The 25364-nt window shown below is 40.1% G+C and overlaps 1 protein-coding gene across 2 annotated transcripts in view; it reads left to right on the forward strand.

Annotated features, from left to right (window-relative positions):
• The window catches only part of LOC308393374 (guanine nucleotide-binding protein G(q) subunit alpha-like), a 33577-nt gene that overhangs the window by 1828 nt on the left and 6385 nt on the right, over window positions 1-25364 (forward strand). For both annotated transcript variants that reach the window (XM_080877088.1, XM_080877089.1), the window contains 4 exons: window positions 16445-16629; window positions 18546-18700; window positions 21671-21799; window positions 25045-25174. In XM_080877088.1, the coding sequence (XP_080733214.1) occupies window positions 16445-16629; window positions 18546-18700; window positions 21671-21799; window positions 25045-25174 (599 nt within the window). The remainder of the gene's footprint in view (window positions 1-16444; window positions 16630-18545; window positions 18701-21670; window positions 21800-25044; window positions 25175-25364) is intronic.

The raw sequence follows: 25364 nt of genomic DNA on the forward strand, positions 1-25364 counted from the left end.
GTCAGAAACTGGAACGCTTCCACTACTAAATATTTTGTCCCTGAGTAGATTCTGCCTGTTCCTGTGCACACACACCTCGGAGTGAAGTGTGGCTTCAGTGATGAGCAAGGGCTGCATTTTAATTAAGTCTAGAAAAGGCCTGCACTGAGGTGGCTTGCTGTGGGAAATGAGTCCTCTCCAGAGAGCTGGAAATGCTATTCAGGTGTGTGTCTGTGTGCGTTAAAGGTAGATTAGCAGAGCCATTATGCCTTTGAATGCCATTTGGTGTTTGTGTCTTGCGTTGTAACCTGAAATAGAGTTTAAGTAAACTTCACAGTAAGTCGCACAAATTCATTGACATGCCAGAGGATATTTGAGAGACTGTGTAGTTTGTCACAGGTGACTGAATCCTGACTTCCTGATGCTAAAGGTGTTCTCACAAACCGCCGCATCAGCATCTAACACTAAAAATAAGCGGATTAAAAAGTAACTGTTTTCTTGTGGTATCAAAAATGACTAGATTGTAAGAAAGATCGTGTGTAATTTATACAGTTTAAAATAATTTTTTTGTTAATCAAATGTTCTTGTAGAGAACTATTCTGAGTGCCTTTTTTCTTTTTAATGCTCCCAAAAATGTCAAGTTCCTAACCTTGGATGAGATTTCCAAGTTCTAAAAAGGACATGGCAAAATGCCTTTCTATAATAATCAAATACTGAGATGCAGCCCTACTAGAACCAACAATTGTTTTTTCTTTTCTCCTCCTCTCTTTATATTCGGATGCTAAAACTGATACCTGTGTCACTCTGATCTACTGGAGTCGATGCTTCATGGTAACCAGAAGTAAATGGGGGTTGGGAGGAAGGAAAACAGAAAATGGTGAAAAAGAGCTAATTAAAGGATTATTATTGTGTATTGCACAGACATCATGAAATTTCATAGATGCTTGTCTTCCAGTATAAAGACTGCATAAATCCCTCACCTCCCAGTGTAATAAGCTCAACTGAAACAAAATGGCAATGGTGTAATTGGGTATCTACTCAAAAATATATATATTTTTTTGTACAAGATGGTCAGAAATAATTGTATGAAATAAGTGTGGTGATTTCTGTTAATTAGGGTAACACGGACTCATTGCCTTCTACTGTATGCAGCCTGATTGTGCTCGAGGCCCTCTCAGAACAAGAAATGGCCTGTTTACTTAAGCCTATGTGAAAAAGACCCAAGCGCTATCTAGCTACAGCGTCGGTTTTAGCTCCGTCTGGTTGTCTCTCTTCATGTGGAGCCTATTATGGACCTCTTTCATCCCTTTTATAGATTGTCATGCTTAGTGTAGCTTTTATTATGTTTTTGACTGCATGTATAATAGCCCTTAGATCTTTTATCTCCACTGGCTTGTAACCTCTTAGATTTGCTGTTAGATTTGGGATTTTTGTGACTTATAAGAAGGAAGAAAGTGACACTTGGAATTTGCTTGCTTTTGCTTGAACGTTTGTGCCAAATTGAATATGAAGCTCAAAAGTAGTTAATCGTACAGTATGCTTATAGTTCTCCTAAGTTGGGTTTGATATAGCGGTAAAATGGCTGTTGCCTTTTAGTGTTGCTGTTTTATTGAAAGGCAATTATTCCAGCTGTTTATCAGCAACAGGCCTGATTTCTTCTGTAAGTACACGGTGTAAAAGTCAGGGTCAGAGGAGTGCTCGCTGCCTGCTCTGTAGCTAATGAAAGTCACAAGTAATTAAATGTGTACAGTTTGTTTGCTCTCCTTACTGAATACAGAGTTTTAGTACAAATGCTTGTGATAATTATAAGTGATATACAGGCTGTGATTAATTGGCTTCCCGAACAATGACGAAGCTTTGACAGATATTGGTAATAGGGTGGATAATTTTCCTTTCATTTTAAATTTGAAAGTAAATGTGAAGTTGCGTTCAGAAATATAACAATAAATCATGAGCAGAGAGTTGCGTTGTGATGGGTTAAGTAACAGTGTCCTTTAGCAGTGAACATAAGAAAAGGCAGTTTAGGATATGCATCACTGCAGTGTGCAAACAATAACTGGAGACATTCAGGCATTTATGTTGATCGACTGTTGACTCAAGGTTAAATGAGTCATGTGACTGAAAAACTTGCCTATAAACCTACCTGTTTTCTCATGCAATACTGCTCATATTGTGCAAACGTCTTTAAAACGGTCAAAACTGCTTGCATCCGTTTTTGTTCGTGTTTAAGAAATAGAAAACCAAACGTTTTCATACTGCTGAAGTGTTTTTGTAATGGTCTTACACACTTGGTAGCCTGCTTAATATAAGCCCAGGGCTTTATTTAATTTTTTGTATGACAAAAGCAGCAACCATCAGTTTAGTTAATGTATGTCAGCAGCCGACTCTGCTGTCCTTGAAAGAGTTAGAACTATACGGAAGCCACAGAGATAAAATTCTGCATGTGGGAAATAAACGCATGTTTTTTGCTTGGCGCTCCCATAACTTCTCATTCATCTATGTAGAACTGCTGTTTTGTCTTACTGCACCGTTGTAATATATAAATAGTGCTACAGGAATAAAGTACAACAGTAAATTGTACTAAACTTCTTTTATTGCTCCTAATTATCCTTTAACACCACAGGAGTCAAAAGTTTGCTTATCTCTAAAATAAATCCTACGTGTTTAACTTTAAACACTCTTTGAAATATTTTGATAAGTTGGTTTCTGACTTCCTGGGGTTAAAATGTCTTTTACTGATGGACTTTGTGGTGATGGGTTTTTATAGTGACTGTTGGCTTAGGCAGCAATAATTATTACAATTGTTTTGATCGATATTGTGATCTTGAATATTAAACATTATGGGGCTGAGTATTCATACACCTATAGATGAGGCAGTTTTTGAAGTTTTCATAGGGTATTCTCTATTACTTTAAATCTAATTCAGAGGGAAGGCAAATTAATAAAGTGTTGGCCATTGTATGGGACACTGGGTCATCCTGTAGAGAGCGGATTCATAATTAGAACTTGCAAGTCCTGCAAAGAAATGCTGACCTGCTCTTAGCCTGCATCCTAAACTGTGGGAAGTCTGCACATGTGGATGTGGGCAAAAAGAAGCCCAGGCAGCACTGAACTTGCATGCCTTGGCCATACTTTCAGAGTAGCCACAGGGCAAGCAGCACCACCGTGATCCAACTGCTGCTCACTGCAGAAAGTGGACCGCGTGAGAAATCCCAAGCGATTGTCAGACCAAAGCGGCTGCAGACATATTAGTTAGTGGTCATGCTATCAGCTCACCTACTGAAAGCCTGTTTTCTTCCTTTAGATGGCTCGTGTTTACTAAGGGCTTCCTTTTAATCACGTTGGCTCAAGTTGCATAAACGGCAAGTGAGCTTGAACTTTTCGGGAAAGGTGAAAATGCGCTGCTGCAAAGAAAATGAATGTACTTCATTTAGAAAACAAGAAAACAGTGCTTATTAGCAGAAGTGCAAAAAAAGTATCCTTATTTTAATTTTCATTAGTATTAAAATGCGATCAATCAAGCCCTGCCGTCGGCTATGTAAAGTTCTTATGACTGCTTTGGCAACAATGGCAAACGTATTTTGAACCATTCCTCTTGTTTTGTCACTATCCCAGCTATGTTTGCTCTGCAACTCTCCTGCAAACACACAGTGCCCCACTGTAGCACATCAGCATAAATCATGGGAAACACAACTCTTATAAAAGCATTTTTTTTATAATAACCATAACATTCAGAGTAAGATGACAAGCTACCACATTTCTAGTATTGGTAGACCCTGCAGTAAAACGCTCAGCTCATCGGCTAGTCCTTAACGGCTTGTGGCTGTTGTTTGGTGTTGAGATCGTATTCAGTGAAACCTGGATAATAAAGCACATTTTGTACGCTCAAACGCTAAGGCCCCGATACTCACCTGAACACTTACCTGAAATGGGATTCAGGACACTTTATGTATGCACATACACTGAACACACACTTCATCTGTCAATGCACGCACTGCACAAACAGGTTGGTAGTATCTGGGTTAATGAGTATTTGTTTTTTGGCAACACCCAAGGATGTTTCATGTATACAGCCTACCTACGCCTATTATGGTTTCTCTTAGTAAGGCTTACAGTAAGCCAAGCAGATAAGCCCTTTGTTAGCCATATTTATTTGTATCCCTGTTAGCTGCTGCCAAGGTAACGGCTGGCATGGCTGGGTTTGGTAGAAATAACAAAACTGCAGACAGTACAGATGAACAACCCACACACAGGATAAAATGACCCAAAAGAGAGATCTGTGTGTTTATACAGTTGTGGGCCATGGTAGGGGATGCCCTCTGGTTTATCAGCTATAGTCAAAGCCATAATAGCATTGCTGAAGGCAGTGTTTCCTTCCTGGATTCTCAAATACTGCAAATGTATGTCTAGCAGTACTGAATGGTGGTTAAGTCATCCGTATCAGCTTAATTTCTGGAAATGTGGCATAACAGTATCAACTACCAGTCATTCTTTTGTTTGTTTTTAACATTCACCCACCTAGAATTTGGATCTACTTACAGTTCACTTGCACTTGGCAGTCAGCTGTGATAAAACCAGCTTCCCTGACAGCATGTCACAGCTGTTAGCAGGATATAGACAGTTGTTACAGCGAGGACTTGTATGTGGAGCTGAGTATTCAGATACTCGTACTGGTTAATCAGTTTTGAGTTTGTCTTTGAATTGTGGAAATGTAAACAGCAGTGGTCACACTGCAGTAAACCTCATTTTTATCAACTTTGAATTAAGATGAAAGTAAATGATTTTGGTTGCAACTTACTCTTTTAATTTTTGATGAATTTGCAGTGCTTTTCTTAATTCACTGCTGAGACAATGAAATGTTAAGAAATGTACTTTTGGCCGACTATAAGGGCATTCATTTGTGTTTTGTTTTTTGTTTTTAATAAAAACCAAAAGTTCTAAACCCCAACTATGTTTTCCAAGTTTTACATTGCCATTTTTACTTGGTGCATGTGTGCATTAGCATTTTGATCAAAATGCTGAGCCAAGTGTCTCTTTGCTCATCTCATTATCACATTGTCAGATTATTATCTTCTCTGTTGTCATAAAGGGAGAACGTATTGGGAAAGCAAAGCTCCTGATACTGGTTGATCTACATTCCCACCCTCAACTATGGTGTTGAGTTGTAGGTAGCTCATTATGTGGGAGTAATTTGAAGTATAGCCTCTACTGATCTGCACTGAAGGGATGCAGTGAAATCTCATATCCCGATTTTAAACATTTATCGTTCCGACAGCGATATATATCACAAACATTTTACATTCTCAGTAAATTCTGTGAATCTCAGGCAACTTGACTTGCGTGAAGTGTTTTCAGCTGGTCGTCGTGTACCTGGAGTAACGTGTTTTGACCGTTGCGTGAAACTATACACTTTTAGACACAAGTTGTAATGGCTGCCATTTTCTTTATTTGTATTTATTACATGGCGTGCTGCGGGGAAAAGCCTAAGGTTTATTTGTTTCTAGCACCTGACGGCTCTCTTTTGCTTCTCATCCGTAAACTCTCCCCATACTCTCACGTGATTCTTGCGTAGGTGGCAGAAGAGGTTTGTCGTGTTTGAGTCTGAGGTGGGGACCGGTTTCCTGCATAATTTGCATAGTACAGTTTTCTGGTCCGTGTCAGACTTTTCATAACCAACCATGTCCATGCTAGCCCCTCGTTTAGAAATAAGGTCCTCGATTTTCTTTGACTGGTCCTTCTGTTTGTCATCATTTCAGTTTATTTTGAAAAATCTCAACAGGATCTTCAGCTTTATTTTGAAAGGTTTATGTGGAAAATAAACAAGCGGACGGCAGAGCCACATGCTGGGTTTACCGTCGCTGTTTCTAACGACAGCACGTAAAAACAGTCGCTTGTCCATCTGATATCACTCCTTATTTGCTTGGACTAGTTCCTCACACTCTGGACTCTTGACTCAGTTCTGCCATGGTTCCCCCGCTGCTCTGTACAGCCAGCAACCCTCCCAGTTTTCCATTTGATCACATCCTGAGCTGCCACAGTTTGATATTCCATCCATGACTATAGTCTGCCGACCGCTGCGTTAATGATAACTGGTGGCTAATGTAGCCAATGGGTCATTGGTAACTATTAGCAATTACCCTGCTAACTATGTGTGTTGGCCAGGTTAACATTTATAAACTGTTTATTACTTCAATGTTGTTGAAATAAGAACTTTACTGATCTCTTAAAATTTCTCTTAAAGTAGTGTTCATTGTGATGAACATTGAGTGTTTTGGTTGTTGGTGAGAGGAAGGTCTGCCATGGTACAGTGTAGTGGTGCAACGGATCACGGTTAATCCGTAATCCGAACCGATCCCACTCCACGGTTCGGCACGCACGTGATTCGAAGATTCAAAAAAGAAGGAAAAAAAGTGTGTGTATGGTGCGCGTGGTAGGTCTGTCAAGCGATAGTTATGGTCAGCGCTAGCGATCCAAGTGGAGGAGCAGAGGAGTTTGCGGTATTTAAGCAGCCCTTTGCTGCCCAGTCCGACCGGGCTAAAGCTATTACAAAAGCTACTGGGGTGTTTAGCTGCAGACAGGAGGCCGTATTTCCTTGTGCAAAACAAGGGATTTAAACTGTGATGAACATGCTTGAGCCACGCTATGGTATCCTGTTGCGCGTCCACTTCAGTGACAAGATCGTTCCAAGCATATATGAGCAGGAAAAGTTATGGCTGAACTGTCCCAGGCATCTTTTGTTGCCCAACTACAAACGGGTGGACCTCCAGGTCAGCGGAAAGCTGCGTGACCGCTCATTATATCACAGCGGAGTGGTAGATACAAAGCCCTGTACTGCCCTATATTGCACCTTAATTTGTTTTTATATAATTGGGTGGAATGAGTCTTGAGTTGAATGTTTTTAATAGGCAAAACATACTTAAGTTGTCTGTCTTTTTTTTTCTTTTTTGCTGATCCGAAAATTGATCCGATCCATGACTTAAAACCGTGATCCGGTCCGAACCATTAGATTTTTGATTCGTTGCACCACTAGTACCGTGTAAAATTATGTGCCACCTGGCAAAGAGAGCACTGTTTGTATCACTATTGTTGAACATTTTAGTATTAATATCTTAGGGTTTTTCTTTCTGGCAACTCTACCCAGGACACACTGGAGAGATTGTGTCTTTGTGAAAACTGCAGTCCAGTAGATGAGGTTAAATCCATACTTGAAAGCTATTTAAACCATTGATCACATTCTTTAATCAAATTGTATTTCAAATTTTGCTTGAATCTGTCGTACTTTGCGTTAGGGCAGGGCCATATTATATAGTTCACGGTAATACCGGTATAATGTTAGGCAATGATAAGAAAATGAAATATCGCGATAGAATGTGGGTAAAACGCGCATGCGCAGTGCCTTATCGCAAATTTTCAAATGTATATCGTGATAAATATTTTTGGCCATATTGCGCTGCCCTACTTTGCATACATAATGTCCGATTTGTTTGCTGAGTGTTGTCAACATTATCAGTGCTTGTGCCAGCAGGTTAACGTCCACACACCTGTGCAGAAAGTGGTTGCACATTGCTCCGGTCAAATGGCTATGCTCCAGTTTACTTGGACACAACAAAATACAGGAGAGAACTGCAGATTTCCATCGCTGTCACTGGACGATCTTATTTAGATCTTGCCATCATAGAAGTAAGGAAGAGTGCTCCCATCTGCTGGGAGAACACTGCTAAGATTTGGCTGTGTAATATCATAGACCCAACAGTTACCTGGCCCTCTGCTTAGTAAAATTTGAATAATTACTTTAACAAGCATTTCTAGGCTGGACCTTTTGGTAAGCAGCGTCTGTAGTCCGTCACAGACGACCATAATAGACCCAATGATCCATGTGTTCTGTTGTAAAAGGATTTATTAGTCCACTTTATGTCATGAGTGCTGCTATGCCTGTACTTCATCAGCCATCCTGCTTAGCTTTTTTCCCCCAGATGTGTACATATGCAGTCCTAAGCTCTTGTACCTGGTAGAAGGAAGCTTGAGTTTCACAGTGTAGTTCAAAGACACAACAGGTAGGTGTTAGTAGTTCTGCACTGTTTGTCTGGCAGCTTTGTTAGTTTAGCAAACTGATGTTGGCACACCCGGAGTTTGGGCAGTTATGTGGCATTCAGGCCTGTGAAAGACCGCCCAGTCCTTCTGGCCCCGCCTACCTGCCTTATCGAACCATTAAATTATGTCAGACACATAGCAATCAAAATATTGATCATTTTCAATAGAGCACATCATTGTTGGGCACGGTTATGAATGGTTTGTATTTCATGAGCAGCTGTGGCACTTACACAAAGAACTAGTTTCAGTTTGCTGACGTTCTTGAGAAATCACTAGAATTAAGTAAATATCTGTAGGTAGCACTTTCTACATAACTACCTCCTTGTTCCTTTTGGTATTTATGCACACATGTAATGCTTGTGCAGCTACTTAAAAAGGCAAGCTTTTTTTGCATGTTTACACAGCAACAAATTTGCTGTAGACAAGTTCCTGACAAAGTCTTGGCCTAGGAAGAAGGAAGTGAAGTTGAAGACGAATCACAATTACTTGAGTGATTGTGAACTACGAAACCTCTGTCTAGTGAGAAATGCTGCTCTTCCAGTACAACAAGTGTTTTGATTAAATGGGAACCAAAATAGGCAGAATGATTAAATTGACATGCAAGTCCTTTAGAAGGAAAAGTATGCCAGGAATTTTCTCAAAACTGGAATAGAGATCCTGAGCTTGCTGCCCCTCTCCTTTTCTGTCTCTTTCTCATTCTTTCTCTCAGCGAAGATCTTGATGTGCTTTTACAGTCCACTTGTTTTATGCAGACACATTTCAACCCTACAAACGGAGGACGGGAGACTCGGGTTCCCTTTCCCCTTACCCATTCCTTTCAGTCAGCCTCTTATTTGGAAGGCATGTGAAAAATGACGGTCACTGGAACAGTCTTTGAAGTACACATGTAGCTGTAAATGTATTAGCAGTTGGTTAGAGGAATGGCCTGGCAGGTGTCTGGTATGTGGTGCCCACAAGTCTGTCTGCATTTTTAACTAGGGCATGGTGGGTTTATTTATTTTTCCTATTTTTTTTTTTTTTTTTTTTTTTTTAAAGTGTAAGGAAAATTTAAGGTTGTTTCTTCTTCTTTCCTGTGGTTAATGAGATGTGACACACCAGAGGCAGAACATATGCATGCTTACATTGCTTTTTGTTTTTATTGTTAGTGGAAGCAAACAACTGGTTTCTGAGTTCTAGATGTGCAAAACTCCAGGTGCACTGCTGTCACTCACTGTGCAATGCTGCTATCTAAAACTACAGAGCCACAGTATCGGTTTGATTTGGACTGGCGCTAAAATCAGCTCTGGACTGGACACGAGCAGCATCATCATGAACTTCAGATAATTCCTTATTTATTTTGTACTCATCCTTGATGCAGCGCCTCAGTTTATCCATTGTTTGAAATGAACCATTTTAGCTATGGCAACTCGGATACTGTAGTGACACCTTAAGTCAGCCGGCTAAAGTTGGGTAAATGGTATTTTATTGTGTAAATTCTGAATCAGCTCGTGTTTCAGTTAAACTTATACTTGTAGCAATGCATTCTCAAGATGTAAAAATGATTTGGTACATTTTATTTATTGCTGTCACAACTCAAGAATCAAATCAAATCACTTTTATTGTCACATCACATGTGCAGGTACATTGGTACAGCACATGTGAGTGAAATTCTTGTGTGCGAGCTTCACAAGCAACAGAGTTGTGCAATCAAGTTAATTAAGAAAGGATTAGCAGCCTTGTCTTCGGAGTATTTTATGTGCACCTGCAAGGGCAATGCACCTGTTCACTTTAGGATCTACTGTACTCTCCCTTTAACGGTCTACCTAACTGCATTCAATCAGAACAAGTTATAGGGAAACATCTGGATATTTCAGTTGGGAAGTTATATTGGTCAATATTAGCCATTTGTCACTCTTTTAGTATTGACATTTATGACTGTAGGGCTGCAACTAAAGATTATTTCGATCGTTTCAGTAACATTTATCTGTTTCCTGTGGGCAAACCTCCTGTTTTAGGCTCAACTCTGCCCACCTGTGAATATTGCCCTGTTTTCTCGTCCCACAGCAAATTACAGTAATTACCCAGGAAGTGTATGAATTTGAAAATATCAAATGTATTTTTAACATTGCTCAATAGGACCGTCAGAATAAAAAATGTAATGTATAAAAATATTAAGTAATATTGGGTAAGTGCTAGAATTGTTTTAAATGAGAAAATAATGTGCAAATAGGAAACTAAAAATGGCTTCTGTCCATAAGTTCAACTAAAGCTGAATTTTTATTTTTTTTTTATTTTTATTCCCCCCAGTCCAAAATAAGAAGTTTATAGATGATTCAGTTCATGAATTCACGATTACAGTGAACATCCTCTGAAGTGAGGCTCGCTCTCATCTTTGAGATGATGCTCCTAGCTTCTGATAACCATGCTAAAGATGCTCACTGTCATGACTTTATCCATTTGAGAGGTGCAAGAGTCTCTTTTCAGGACAAACTCACTGATATGCCTACTAGTTAAACAGAACAAAACAGAATTGGAAACGATGTAGCATTCACTATATATTAGTCCCACCCAGATTAACTACCTAATATTAACTATTAGTTATTAATTAGCTACTTCTGTTTAATGTTTTACTGTCACATTTCAGCTAATGAAACTGAAATGGTGTTAGCTTAGCAAGCATCACCCTGAGACGTTTGACAGGTAAGCTAACATAAACATTACTGTACAGATGCAAACATTAACATTGCTGTTCAAACATTACCGTAGAAACACAAACATTACTATACTAACATAAACAAGATATCAATGCGACGCACAAACTCCCTAAAAGTGACCCATTGAGAATTGATGTCACAACAATAAAATTCTGCGTAATCATAGTCAACGTCATCGACTGTGTCGAAGAATCGTTGCAGCCCTAAATGACTCATACATGGAGATTTTTTTTTCTTTAATTATTATTATTTATTTATTTATTTTTTAGAGTAAAGATGGGATAAACGTCCCTCAGTATATGAGGGATGTTGAATAGTTTGTTCACCAGTGAGTGCTCTGTGCAGCCATGATGTAAGAAACTCTCCTAGTTTGTCCAGATTAAAGCTTGGTGTATGGTTGAAATGTTGTGGGTGTTTCAGTCTTCGGTCACGTTAAATGAAGTGTGTCATGTGCTGCCCAACTGAATTGTGTATCTGTTGCTCTGCTTTGCGCTGCCAAGTTCAACTTTGCAAGCACCGATGCACGAGTCAGCCAGTCGAATTTTGTTTTATTCATATTGCTCCAGCATGGCTGCTACCACATTATAAAAAATATCCTGGGAACAGTGTTGGTGTCTGTGCAGTTTAATCTCAAACTGAAGATGATCACTGAGTAATCTGTTTACAGTGTACAGGCATTAAGCTGGCTAATGCTAACTGTTAGTTGTGTTAAATGTAATGAATGAATGTTGTCAGTGTGATGATCGCACCAACAGTGATCCCCGACCACTGTCTAGCATTGAAGCAATATCTGTGTGAATCTTGCCTAAGAGGTATGGGGTAACAAAATATAAATTCTCAAGTAAATATGAGTACTTTTTGCTCTTGTATTTTAATGAATGGTGACCTTAACTAGACTGCCTTTTGACTCTACAGGAGGAAAAAGCCAAAACATGGCTGCACTGGTCATCAGGTTAGGTTCTTAAATTCCTTCAAGGTGAATACAGCCACTTGACAGTTACTCATTCAGTTCCTGTACAGTAACTACAGCCTCCAGCGTTTTAGTCTTTCCCAGCACTGAGCTTAAGTGGATATAGCTTCCTTTTTGATGTGCTCGGAGAAATTTTAAGGAATCATTTACTCTGCATGCACTTGGCACATCTTGTCTTTTTGACTAAATGCAAAGCTGTTAGTTAATGCAAGGTAAAGCCTTGCATTCAACTAAATAAGATGGATCAGTAGCTACTCCACCCCCCACCTCTCTCATGTTCCTTGTGAGTTAATGGTTATTTGGCTAAATGACTAATACCTTGGTTAGAGCATGTTGTTGGCAGAGTGAGATGGTTCTGCTTCAGTTAACGATCAAAAGTGAGTTACTGGGCTTTTCCACTCTGGTTTTGCTGTGTTGGGGGTTTCAAAATTGTTAAAGGTCACCAGTGCATTCATTTTTGCATACAAAACCTTTACTTTTGGACCTTATTAGAATATAGCAAGTCAAATTTTGCAGAAAGCAACAAAGGGCAACTTGCAAATACACAATCTTATAGTCTCTACACAGTTTTCCTGCTGAAGTCTACTTATCTGTTTAATAACTCAAATTCTAAGGATGCACTGCCTGTAAAAGGACAGATGTGGATCAAGTGTTTTTGTATTTTGTTTCACATTTTGTCATTTAAAAAAAACAACAACGAAGTCTTCATGAAAAAGTGGATGGGTAGGTCTTTCATAGGGCTGGGCCATATTATACCGTTCGCGGTAATACCGGTATAATGTTGGGCAACGATAAGAAAATGAAATATAGCGATAGAATATGGGTAAAACGCGCATGCGCAGTGCCTTTGTTTTCATACGCACATGGCAGAAAAAGCATGGCAGAGAATGTCAGCAAGGAATTTTCATTGTTACATTTTTATATAACTTTAATACACATAAAAAAACAGCTGCTTGTTTAAGTGAAAATACATTGATTTTTTTTTTTTTTTTTTTTGCACTAATAAAGTTGTGGAATTATATCGTTATCGCAAATTTTCAAATGTATATCGTGATAAATATTTTTGGTCATCGCCCTGCTTTAGTCTTTCATGTCTTTATCACGTTATCTTTGGGCATTTGGCCAGTGTTAAATTGACAGATCGGTCACAGCCTTCAGTGAAATGGGTACAACCAAATTCTTTGGCCAGTTCAGTGTAATTATAATACAAAATTAAAATATTACAGCTCTACTCTGCCATTTCTATAGTATAGACTTTCAATAATTTGAACCCCACAAATTTAAAAAAAGAAAAAAAAAAGGAGAGAGATAGAAACAAACAAACTTGACATTCAGCAAGCTGTGGGCTGCTTATGGCGAAATGGGGGGAAATGGATGAAGAAAAAATAAGTTAAAAACACTAGAAGTGAAGTAGTGTCTCAATGAAGTGAGGCTCGTCTGAATCCAATGTGACTTGACCTCAAATCGATGCGGTAGTTAAGTGTTACACTGTCTCTATACACTCTGTGTAGATGGGAAAGTGCCGTCTGAGAGAAATGTATATGGACAGAATTGGTAACGAGGGTGAGCTACGTTAATCCGCTACTTAAGTCTGACATTTTGACTGTGCTTGCTGGCAGAATTCCTTTTCTTTTCTACACTGTCCTCGTGTTTTGAGCCTTGGGCTGTGTGCATTGGTGTGTTATGTTCAGTAAGGCTACTCAACATTTTGGTCATTTTGTCACTGATCTCAGTCGCACCCGTAACGTGCTGGTGCGTATGGTGCAGTAGCCCAGACATTAGCACGTGCCCTGCTAGCTCTCCCTCATATACTCTGTGCGAGAACCTAACCCAACGTGGCTCCAGCTATAATCCAACCGCACGATTGGTTTGGCACAACGCTACTATTGTCTTTTGGTTTTTATGGTGTCTGTTAAAATATGGATGGTGTGAGTTCTATTGACTCACACCGTCTCATTTCTAATGAAGTTATTTTGCACCATTTATCTTTTTCATTTCGTTGCCAAGCCCTAGCTGTAAGATTAGAAAAAATGTTTTAAAGTTGCATGTTTGACTGGGCTCTCTGAATACACACTGAAGCCTATCAGCTGCTGTTTTCAGCCGTGTATTTAGAGGTCCAGTGTAGGAGTTGCCATGGGAACTAGCATTACCCCTCAGGAGTAGCTCCAGTGAGTGTACAGTTGCTTGTCCGTGAGAAACGCTTCGGCTGGGTTTTCCAGTTAAGCGGGAGAACAGTAGGAACTGTTGAATTAAGCTGATCATGCCTGCAAGACATGCTTTTCTCCTCTGGCTGTTTGGGAAAGGCAAATACGCTGGAACACACACACCAAATTCATAGGATAGCTGCACCTTTTCTCAGCTGTTGCTTTTAAACTTACTGTATTGCTGAAGCCAAGGAGGTAAGAAAGAAAATGTGTACAGTACTGTCCCTCACAACCCACCAACACACTTCCCTTCTGTTCAACTCTTCAGTCAATAGGAGAGTGAACTCTCCAGGGCTGTCTTAACAATTGCTATTTATGTCCCTCTCTCAAAGACTTACTCTGTCTGAAGGGGAAACTCCAATGTTGCCTGACCTGTTTTCTGCAGTGAAAGATCATCTCCGGTTAGAAGGCAGGCAGTGCTCAGGGCACTCCTTCGCTGTACGCGCGACTGTGCTCTTCATTCAGCGAGAGCAAAACTTGTCTCTCGGCATCCTTGGAAGGCATTTCAGCTACTATGTCTTGGGAATACGAGCTGTGCTTCAAAACGCAAAGTGCTTTCCATTATCTAATCAGCAACTACAGTTATGATTCAACATTGTAGCTGTAAATATCAATGTAGGCCTTTACACATAGCCTGCCTTCAGCCACTTGTGCTGAATGGTAGTGTAATTGTTAAGTTCTACTTTGACCCCATATTGAAATATTTTAACAGCTATCAAACTTTCTATTTGATCTTGTCATTTATGGCTTTAAGTTGAATGTTTTATTAAACTAACAATATTCCGGTACTGTGAAAATAAAGGTCACCTTACAGCCTGCTCTCTTGAGTTGTAGCTTTCCTTTACAGAAATCTGTAAATTAACTATAATGACGTAAGCTCAGAAATGTACAATATATCTTATAGCTGAAGCCCTTTGGAATAGGAGGATAAAGACGGACCATGCAGTGTCGCGATTTGTGCACATCGTAACTGTAACAACATCTGGTTAAGCAGACTTGTGGACAAACCTGTAAAATTCTATAAGCTAAAGACTTGGTTAACACATGCTATCAGTTGCAGCTTTAGTTGAGATAAAGCAAAAATGAGACTGAAAGGTAGAGGCCTGATAGAGCGTGTGCAGCTAAAACTGCAGTGACTCAGACTTGAGTGCTGGGAGAAGTGAGATGGAGAGATGAGCGGTGGAGATCTCCATCAGGGTTGTAGAGGAAGAAAATAGATGGTGGAATGGGGGTGGAAGAGACGATTGCGCTGGAGAAAGCGCTGCATGGTAATACTGGAGGGTTAGTTTCGGTTAGGCTGCTAACTGCCTTGTCTTTTTAAATCGTACTCTTTGGGTTATGTCCGCAGCATACAAACCCTGATGTTTTCAGTCTGACTCCAAGCCCAGAGTGGTAGTTTGCTCACAGAATATGTCCATATAAAGATACAGAACCTGCTGTGGACGGTCTTGTGGGGAAGTTAAAGTGTGTGTGTGAGTGAGTGAGAGAGGGGGATCTGTGGGGTTATGTGTAGTTCCTTCTCTGCATGTGCAAGCAGGTTTTCTTGTCTGTGACTTGGTCTTTTTGTGTGTTTATGCACATGTGCATATGCATGATGAGTGATACAAAATTGGAGAAGTGAACTCGCTGTACCCAGCTCTTTGTTGAGCTGAGGTGAGCCATGCAGTCCTCGTGTGGTCAGTCGGGCCTTTTTGGGAACCACTGCCAAAACAACCATTGCACTGCATTGTTACATTGCACATTTCTGGACTGGAGGGAAGAAGACAATAGCTTGACCATAATTAACCCCAGAAACTTCTATGTAGTTTAAGCTTTGTTTTTTAGAGCTGGAGAGTTATTTACAGTGAGTTATATAATGCTCAAATATCTCACCAGAAATACATACACCCTGAACTGGTGAAGCAGAGAAGGGCTTGACATTGAGGTCTGGATTATTGCCTGTGGACACGATGGTGCACATTTCTTCTTGACCTCATGCATCAATGCTAAGATGTAGGTGGACAGACGAGGCCAGCCTGCTGCAGAGACAGACCAATTTATTGCCACAGAAACGAGTTATATTAAAAAAGGCTACTTTTAAACTAGTTTCTGGAATGCTTGGTTGACCTGTTGAAAACTGATTTGTACCCACAAGTCTTTTATTTTACTTCTTGCTTAGTTTGCTCTCGGCAAAAATACATTTTCAGGCTACATTACTATAAAATGGCAAGTGCAGAAGTGTTACATGGATGGGTTACAAATCATGTGTTATGGTTGATATTTGTATTTATTTGAATGGTTGCTTCCTCTAGATTTCAATTTGTGTAAATTAACGACTATCTCATTTGAATCTGTCTTTTCTTTTTTTTCTTCTTCTTTTGTTAAATGTTTGCAAGAAAATAATAATGATGCTGTAACTTTTGTTCCTAGAGCACACACGGCACACTGAAAGATACCTTTTACACCAGTTTGTCCATTCATAACAGTTGCTTTCAGCAGTTTGCTTACTGCTCCCATCTATTTTCCAGGTACTGGAGAAAGTGGAAAGAGCACTTTCATCAAGCAGATGAGAATAATCCATGGCTCAGGCTATACAGATGAAGACAAGAAGGGCTTCACCAAACTGGTCTACCAGAACATCTTCACCTCGATGCAGGCCATGATCCGTGCAACTGAGAACCTTAAGATCCCCTTCAAGTATGAACAGAACAAGGTGTGTATTATTAGGAGGCAGAAATGTATTGTTATAGCATTTGGATGGCATCGGTGCATCAAGTACTTGTACTGGCTAATTTGCTGGGAACATGTGTGGGAAGATCTTAGTGTACATCAAATATTGTGTATAACAGTTAATGTACCCATTAGTTTGTGAACACCTTTTGACGTTAAAGCCTCTATGTTAGCTTTATTCTTTATTTATATATATTTTTTGAAATGGCATTTTATAGTATGTCATACCATGTCATCAATAATGTTAGCTAGCTTCATTAGCAAGCTGCATCCATAAACTGTGTGGCTGCATCACGCAGATACCTGCTAAGAAGTAATGACTAAGAAAATACTAGGTTTTCACTCAGGAAAACTGCAGCAGAGACTTCTTGGGTGGGGTTTTACCACACAGCAAGCCATATTATTTGGAAATGGACTGGTATTTTATATAGCACTTTTGTAGTATTACTGACCAGTCAAAGGGCTTTTACACTGCAAGCCACAGTTAGTCATACATTCCATCTCATATCCACGGCCAATTTAGAATAAACACTAAACCCAACATGCTCCGTCTAAGCTGCGCGCGTGCGCAATTGCGCACTGCTGGGACGGTGTCTGCGCACAAAGTCTGTGTTGCGCACAAATAAATCTAACCTGAATTTAAATTAAAATAAATACATTAACAATTCTGTTTTGTAGTGTTAGTCAGTAAGTGGCTGGCTGCTCCAGTATGGGATTATAACGATGCCACCTTATCCCATAGTCCAGCCAATAATGCGATTCACATATACGGCTGATGTGGAGTGAAGCCACGTTAATGACAACGTGTACAACCACTGGAGATGTGAACAGGACAGACGGAACAATTGATGGAAAAAGTGTGGACCAGTTTTTAAATGTGTTGATAGGCCACGTAAAACCAGTTATAATTAAAAAAATATATGCAATGTTTTGGGTTTTTTTTTTCCTGATTACTATAGTTGTTCATATTTACTGCGGGAAGAAACGGTAAAAACTGTGTTTTCTAAGGAAAGTGCTGGAAAGCGCTCTCCACCTGTGAGTAAAAACAACATTTTAATAAACCATGTAACTTGTGTGCACTGTGGTCACGCCAGCATCGAATCCATCCGTCTGCTGTTGCTCACAGTGGTCTAAGGGACCGCTCAGGGAGTTTGTGTGTTCGCTCCGACACTTAAAAAATTACAGGGAACATTGCCAAGATGTCTTTGGACTGTGGGAAGAAGCCAGGGCATGCAGAGGAAAGCCATACAGGCGCAGTAAGAACATGCAAATGCCACACAGAAGGCCAGCGAGACCATTTAAATCGGGAACCTTTTTGCTGTAAAGCAACATTGCTAACAATCCAAGAGCTAATTCCATCCTGCATTTATTTGGCAAATAATGGCGTTGAAATTGCTCCAGAACACACAAACGCCACGAAGTGGCGAGGCCCAGTTAAGTGTCTCAGATCAGCCTAGTGGACGGATCAGCTACAGTTATCTGTGTCTGCTTAATAGGCCATGCTGTAAGCCTTTATAAAAACCCAGATGGGTTTAAAAAATTCAACCTCTGTATAGTGATGAGAGGAGGAATGGGCTGAAACCAAAACGCTTTTTGTACCAGGCTCTAAACATGCTAATATCATTCTTAAAGTTGAGCATTTTACCATGGAAGCCTGTAGGGATGGACCTACTTATGGTGCCAGTCTTAGGTGGCCATTTAACGAACTTCAGGTTTTGGTGTTGTGTTGGCTTAAGAGTTTTCCAGCGGTGGAAAATAAATCCACAGTATTCTCCTGTCTGTTAACTCCACATGTGTTTAGGTACTTCAAATCATGAACTTTAATATGAAATAATTATTAGAAATGCTGTGAAGCATTGCTTAAACGTCTTTTTGTATGTTTTTGTTTTGTTCTTCCAGAACAATGCCCTGGTGGTACGTGACGTGGACGTAGAGAAGGTTGCATCGTTCGAGCAGCCGTACATTAGCGCGATAAAGATGCTGTGGGCTGACCCTGGCATCCAGGAAGCGTATGATCGCAGGAGAGAGTACCAGCTCTCTGACTCGACCAAGTAGTACGTCTGACATTTCATAATTTACTGAATGACTATTTGCCTTATGTTTAAGCAGTGTGTAAGAATGCATGTTAGAATTTATATTTTTGTTTTCTAAAAATGACACAAAAGTATTGGGGGGGCAGACGGACGACATCCATTCGGTTGAAGCAAGAGAACAGAATTCAGCAGATGGCATGAGGAGCTCTTGGCAGGTTTATAAATGACGGTAGTAATATATATAGAGCCAATTCCAACCTGCATTAATCTATTTGAGCCAAATGTGGCTCCTTTGAACAGTTGAAGATTGGGATGAAACTGAAGCTTTGCATGATGCATTTATAGTGTAAGTGTTTTGTTAAGAAACAAACTTGTCATCCCCTTTCAGGGTTTCCATATTTTATGTTTCGGACTCATCTTAATATGGATTCTATTCATTTTTACACATGAATCAACACAAATGGGCAAAACAAAAGGTTTTTTTACACTTAATAAAACCGAAATGTCAATTTGCATGAATACTTGGAGCATTTGCTATGGCAGGGGTCTACCTGTGGCTACTTCATTTCATTGGATAATTGTAAAATGCAAACTCCTAATTATAAATAGCCTCAAGTTTTAAAGAACTGTGTAGACCTGTAAGAAATGATTGTCAGAGTACAGTTCTGGACAATGAAAATCAAGAAAATTGTAAATGTCAAAGAGCAAAGTAACCTTTGGAAACCAGTCACTTAGTTGGGCCACTCGCTCAAACTGAGGAGTCTGGGACAAAGAACTATCTTTACTAGCTTCTTTGTACATGTACAACCATCACTTTAGTGTTTTACCACGCAGGCCTTTATGGTACAACGGCCAGATCAAAGCTACTCATCTTTAGAAAGATGCTGGACTGTAGGAACTGAAACCTGTGGACACAAATGGGGTCATAAGGACGTGGGTTCAGACCTGAAGCTAAATGCTTAAAAGGATGAAAACATCTTCTAAATGCGCGCTAAGCTTGGACAATCTAAGTGAGAGATCTGTACTGGAACAAAGGGGAAATGTGTATACCGTATTTCCCGGACTACAAAGCGCACCTGAATATTAGCCGCACAAGCTAAAATCAGGGGAAAATCCTGTTTTGTACATACATTAGCCGCACCTGACCAAAAGCCGCAGGTGTTTCAATATTGACTTATCATATGTAAGAGAATATGCACAAAGCGAATTGTCAGGAAAGAGATGGCTGTTTGGAGACACACCCCTTTTATTAATATTTTGAAAATCAAGTTATGGGTACATATTTGCACATGTGCTGTGCTTCATAAATGAGTAACAAATGTAGTACATAACAGTAACCTACAGCACACCAGAAAAATAGATTCAGACTACCTTTTAGGCTCAGGTGCAGTGACACGGCTTTAACAAGAAGAAAAGTCAGTCATTCACCACCATCTTCCTGCGCACTAAAACCACCAAAGTCCTCTTCTCCAGTGTCGGAAACGAACAGGCTCAGGATGGCTTCGTCATCCACTCTCAGCTTCTTTCCTTCGTTGTCACTTTCAAAACCAAAGATAATCCTCATTGTCATTGTCAGTCGAACACCCTCTGAAGGGCCGTGGCGGTGTCCTCCTCTTCATCATGCAGCAGTCCAGCCCTTCGAAATCCGTTGGTGATCGTGGATGTTTGCACACTTTTCCACGCTGTCAGAATCCACCGGTAGAGTTGAGCACAACTTGCTTTTCGCAAGTTTATCGCCGCTCGTCATCCACGACTCCCGCTGAACGCATAGCGCTACTTTGAAGTTTGTTTTTCGCGCTACTTGTACGGCACTATGTTGCCTGGCGGATGGACATGTGACCAACATACCACTCTTGAACCCCGATCCTTCCGCCAGGCAACGTAGTGCCGTACAACAGCGGAACAAACAAAACAAATCGTCTTACGATATCACAAAAATCATGGACAATCTATAGAAAAGCCGCACCTGACTAAAAGCCGCAGGGTTCAAAGCTTGTGCAAAAAGTAGCGGCTTATAGCCCGACAATTACGGTATATATATTTTTTAATTAAATGGCAAGGTTAAATTTACTGCATTTATATCGTGTTACATTCATGTGCACATCTACCCAGCACTTTAAGTGCTTTGGTGCGTGAATGTGCATAACAACGTATGCATTGGTCCCAGGTGGAGCTCAGCATGCTGGATGCTTCGCTCTGCACCTCAGAAAAACAAGAACAAAAGAATTATTGAATCCATTTTAAAATGAGTTGAGCAACTTGACAATGAAAGCACTGTTCATGTGCATGTTGTCTTTTACTTGACAGTTGTGTCTCTGTGCATACATGTGCATCTGTTATGTTCCCTCCCCCTTCGCAGCTACCTTAACTATTTAGAACGAATATCAACACCAGGGTATGTACCCACTCAGCAAGATGTGCTGCGGGTCCGAGTGCCCACCACCGGCATCATTGAGTACCCATTTAACCTGGAGAATATTATATTCAGGTACTGGTGTCTAGTGCTCCTGCTGGTGTTACTGGTTGGCTAGCAGCAGAAAAGTTGGTCAGCCAGTTGGAAACCGTCGATGCCGCTATCTCAATCTACACTGTGTTGCACAGCAAGGCTCAGCACATTCCTGATGGTACACTCTCAAAGACTAGTCTTGAGTTTAAGCCTTAAGCTACAAGACTTTACACACATTTGTTTTTAATTTAACTTTAGAGGATACTGCTTATCTTTTTAGAAACCTACAAGCCTTCACTTTGAGCTCTTTGACAGTGCGAAAAGTTAAAACTGAGAATTATGTCTTTTAGAGCTGCCATCAAGGATATAGCTCAATTTCATTTGGAGGGGCGCTAGCGTGAAATGTCCCCCATCCACACCTTCCCCTCGGAAATCTTTGGTTGCATCTGGACTGATGCACTTGCTTTTGGATGGAATATGCTTTATCTGCTGTATGCTTCACTTTCTTTCCTCCCTCTGTCTTTTGTTGTCCTTCTTGTCTCTAGCTATCTAAGTGATCTGGATCGTATTGCTGACCCGTCCTATCTACCAACCCAACAGGATGTGCTTAGGGTTCGAATCCCAACCACTGGGATCATAGAATACCCTTTCGACTTGCAAAGCATCATTTTCAGGTAGAAGACGACATCCATTATCTTGACACAGATTTTAAAGGGATTGGGTATACACAATTTGGGTTAAAGTGTTTTGTCTCTATTTGTAAGTTGGCACTCAAAGTTGGATTATAACCATGATCTATCCTACGGTGCATTATCCTGATATCATTATCAATTAATAAGTCAACAGAAACTTGATCTGCTAGTATATCTACAGCTGATGATCTAAAGATTTAGTCGTTATGGTAAAGTTTATTTTGCAACATTTAATATTAAGTCAAAAATTGTACACTTTCTATCATATCATTAGCAATCCCAGTCTACTTTCATACTATCCATGTGTGGAAATGTGTGATCAGAACCAACTGGACCACCTGCAGCTGACTGATCTGCTTCAGGGTGCAGTTTCTGGTGCATGTCAAGGATAATCGCAGATAATTTGAGCTTCATCTAAACAGCTTTCTCTCCATGACCTCTCGCTCATTGTAAATGTGAAAGTATTCAGTGCGGGATTTCCATCTGCAGTCTAAAGTAAAGGATCACAAGAAGATGTCATCGAACGGGACTGATTCTAAATCGTTGTTTCTATCACTTGCTGTATGTGCTCCATCGTTTCATTACTTCCTTGAGAAATCCTCATGCACTGAAAGACCAGTGCTGAAGATCCTCTTTCAGTTAACAGTCACATTCTCTAACCTCCATGACAAGCATTTTACATTTACTGCAGCTTCTTTACAGTAAAAGGCACGCAATCTCAAATCGAATATTTTAAACACAAAGAAACAACAATAAAAAGTTGTTTGTATGCAGTTTAAAATTGTGATTTCTGGATTGTATGCATACAATAACTTTGCATACGTTATTAATGCTTTTTATTTAAATAAGACTTCAGAGTGGAGATGGAAAGGAAATGGGAGACGGGCATGTAGCAAACTGGCTGGCTGGTAGTGGGACTGGGTACTTGGTTGTTGAGAGCATTTAAGCCTAACTAAATGAAGTATAATTTGTAATAAAAATGGCTCGAGATAAATGAGTCACAGGGAAAAAAATGCTGACAAATGACATTTCTCTAGCTGTTTTTTTTTTTTTTTTTTTAAACGTCTCAGGCTCCAAGGCTGTATTTTTACATCTTAGTCCTCTTCTGTTTCTCTGTAGTCCTGACGTGGAACCTGGAAAACAGGACATAAAAACTAAATGTCTTAGGACCTGCCACCAATACGTACAAGCGCTTCCCTTCCTCCTCCTGTTAAAAAAGGATGAGCAGATTGATGGACCCAGGAAACGCAAGTGATTACAGAAGAGTGCAAATCGATAGGAAGCCATCATGTCAGCCCCCTCCTACGCTTGGCAAGGCTAGAAATAACTCTGCTTGCAATGAGGCTGTGTTGAAGAGGTTCCCAGCAGCCCTATTGCAGATAGCCAATAGGCTCTACTCTGCTTGGCTGTGCTGATGATGGTGAATCACTGCATGTTCTCAGTGACATCAGGTTTTTTGCTGAGATTGAAGAAGCATATTAAAAAAATATATCTATATATGCATAAGAAAAATGCATGTGAAGAGGCAATAAATGTCAGGTTTTAATGGAAGAATAATGCAATAACAAATTGCTAATTTGGTGATTTCTGCAGTGGAGCATGCAGCGCACTTGATGCAAGACAAGTTCCTCAGCTCAGTTTGTTGTAAATGTGATTATATTCTTCACACCTGTGTGTGGAGGTCTGCTTTTGTCCAAGTGATGAATTCTCTCATCAGTGGGTGAATAGGAGGCTCACTGAAGACGCAGCGTGCCCCTCAACGTTACACAACAATGCAACAGTTATGTCACCAGGTGGACTCTAAGCTGACTTGCTGCTTGGGAGGACTAACTACTCATCCATAGTGCTCACATGTGCATCTGTAAGCAATAATCGCACGTAGGACTCCAAGGATACTTGCAGCTGACAGGGGTGCTGCTGCAACAAGGAGTGCTTTCATGATGGACCTCTCCATGAGGCCCGTTTCTTTTCTTTTTTTTTCATCATAATTGGCTTTTGAAGTAATATCCAGCATAGGAGAGCTTATGGAACTAAGTAGGTCACTCATCCTTGCTAGAGGAAAACAAAGGAGGTCATTTAATATAAAGGAGTTTTATTTTAGGCTTGCTTTTGGAGGGCCCCATTTATCAATGCCGTCATTTCTTCTGGCAGACTTGCTCAGTTCACCTTTGTCTCATCAAACTTTCACTGTGTCATATGTTATTTAAATGGAGCTGAGACTTAACTTTCTGGCCCACTTTCATTCTTACAGTGCCGGTCAAAAGTTTGGACACACCCACCCATTCTTGTGTGTCCAAACTTTTGACCGGCACTGTATCGAGCACCAAAGGTTCTTCGGTGTTTCTACATTTTCATTTTCTTGATTTTTATTTTTTTATTTATTTATTTTTTGGACGAGCCCAGAGCCAAACAGAAGTGCTTTTTAATCCATGATCCAGATCTCCTGACCTTAGATTTAAAGCCAACACGATGAGCCTTAAAGAAATTTCCTCCATCTTCTTACTTTTTCCCCTTCCTGATTATTTAAAATAATTATTTCCTAATTCTGCATTCTTGTTCCTCCCCACTCTCTGTGCTCCCTTATATGCCTTCACATTTAGCACCTTATTGGCAGCACAACTTTAGTTATACTGCATGGATTCTATTGCATTGCGCTTTTCAGAGGAAGATGGTGTTGTTTGTATGTGTGCATAAACTTCCCTATGCTTCTTTTGGTTCACCTTGGAACATTTCCCCTGTCATTAGACAGTGCAAATTCATTTCTTTTTATATTGGGTTGCTTGGCTTGAAATGCATTACTACAATTTTTATTTTGAAATAGGCTTCCGTTGTAACCACCTGACCACACAGTCCTTGAAATCTATTGACTGGCCACTGAAAATGACAAATTAAGAATCCTCTTTGCACAGATCCATTTTCTGAAATGTATTTCTGTCCTGACGTGCTTCAGATCCGTGTCTTGTTCCTGGCTGAATCACTTCAGGATTGAATATTAATATTTAATTTATTTGTAACGCATGTGCTGAACACGTTTTCAGGGCATGCGTACCCCTGGCGTTCTGTGGTTCAGGTCTTATTTGATTAAAGTAGCTCAAAGATTTAACGAATGTTAAAGTGGATGCTGAGTATAATATTTAGTGAGTTAGAAAACTTTACCCAGTAAAGACTCGCAGCTAATTAAAGTTTTTCTTTCCCCTCTGCCCTTCATCCCATCATGTTCCAATCAGGATGGTGGATGTTGGGGGTCAGAGGTCAGAGAGGAGGAAGTGGATCCACTGCTTTGAGAACGTCACCTCCATCATGTTTTTGGTTGCTCTCAGCGAATATGACCAGGTCCTGGTGGAGTCGGACAATGAGGTGAGACAGAGACTTGTAATTTCACACAACAGTTTGATGCTGTGCTCTTAATAAACTTTAAAGTTCGTTTTGATATCAACATATTTCCAGAATTTTGCAATTGTGAGCAAGCTCGGGTTTGTGTACTTAAGTTATTGGGGTGCTTGAATAGTAAGCAGAGCGTATAGTCTTACTTTAAAGTCCACTGAGG

Source organism: Rhamphochromis sp. 'chilingali' (genome assembly GCF_963969265.1).
Source record: "Rhamphochromis sp. 'chilingali' genome assembly, chromosome: 3".
Taxonomy (NCBI): Eukaryota; Metazoa; Chordata; class Actinopteri; order Cichliformes; family Cichlidae; genus Rhamphochromis; species Rhamphochromis sp. 'chilingali'.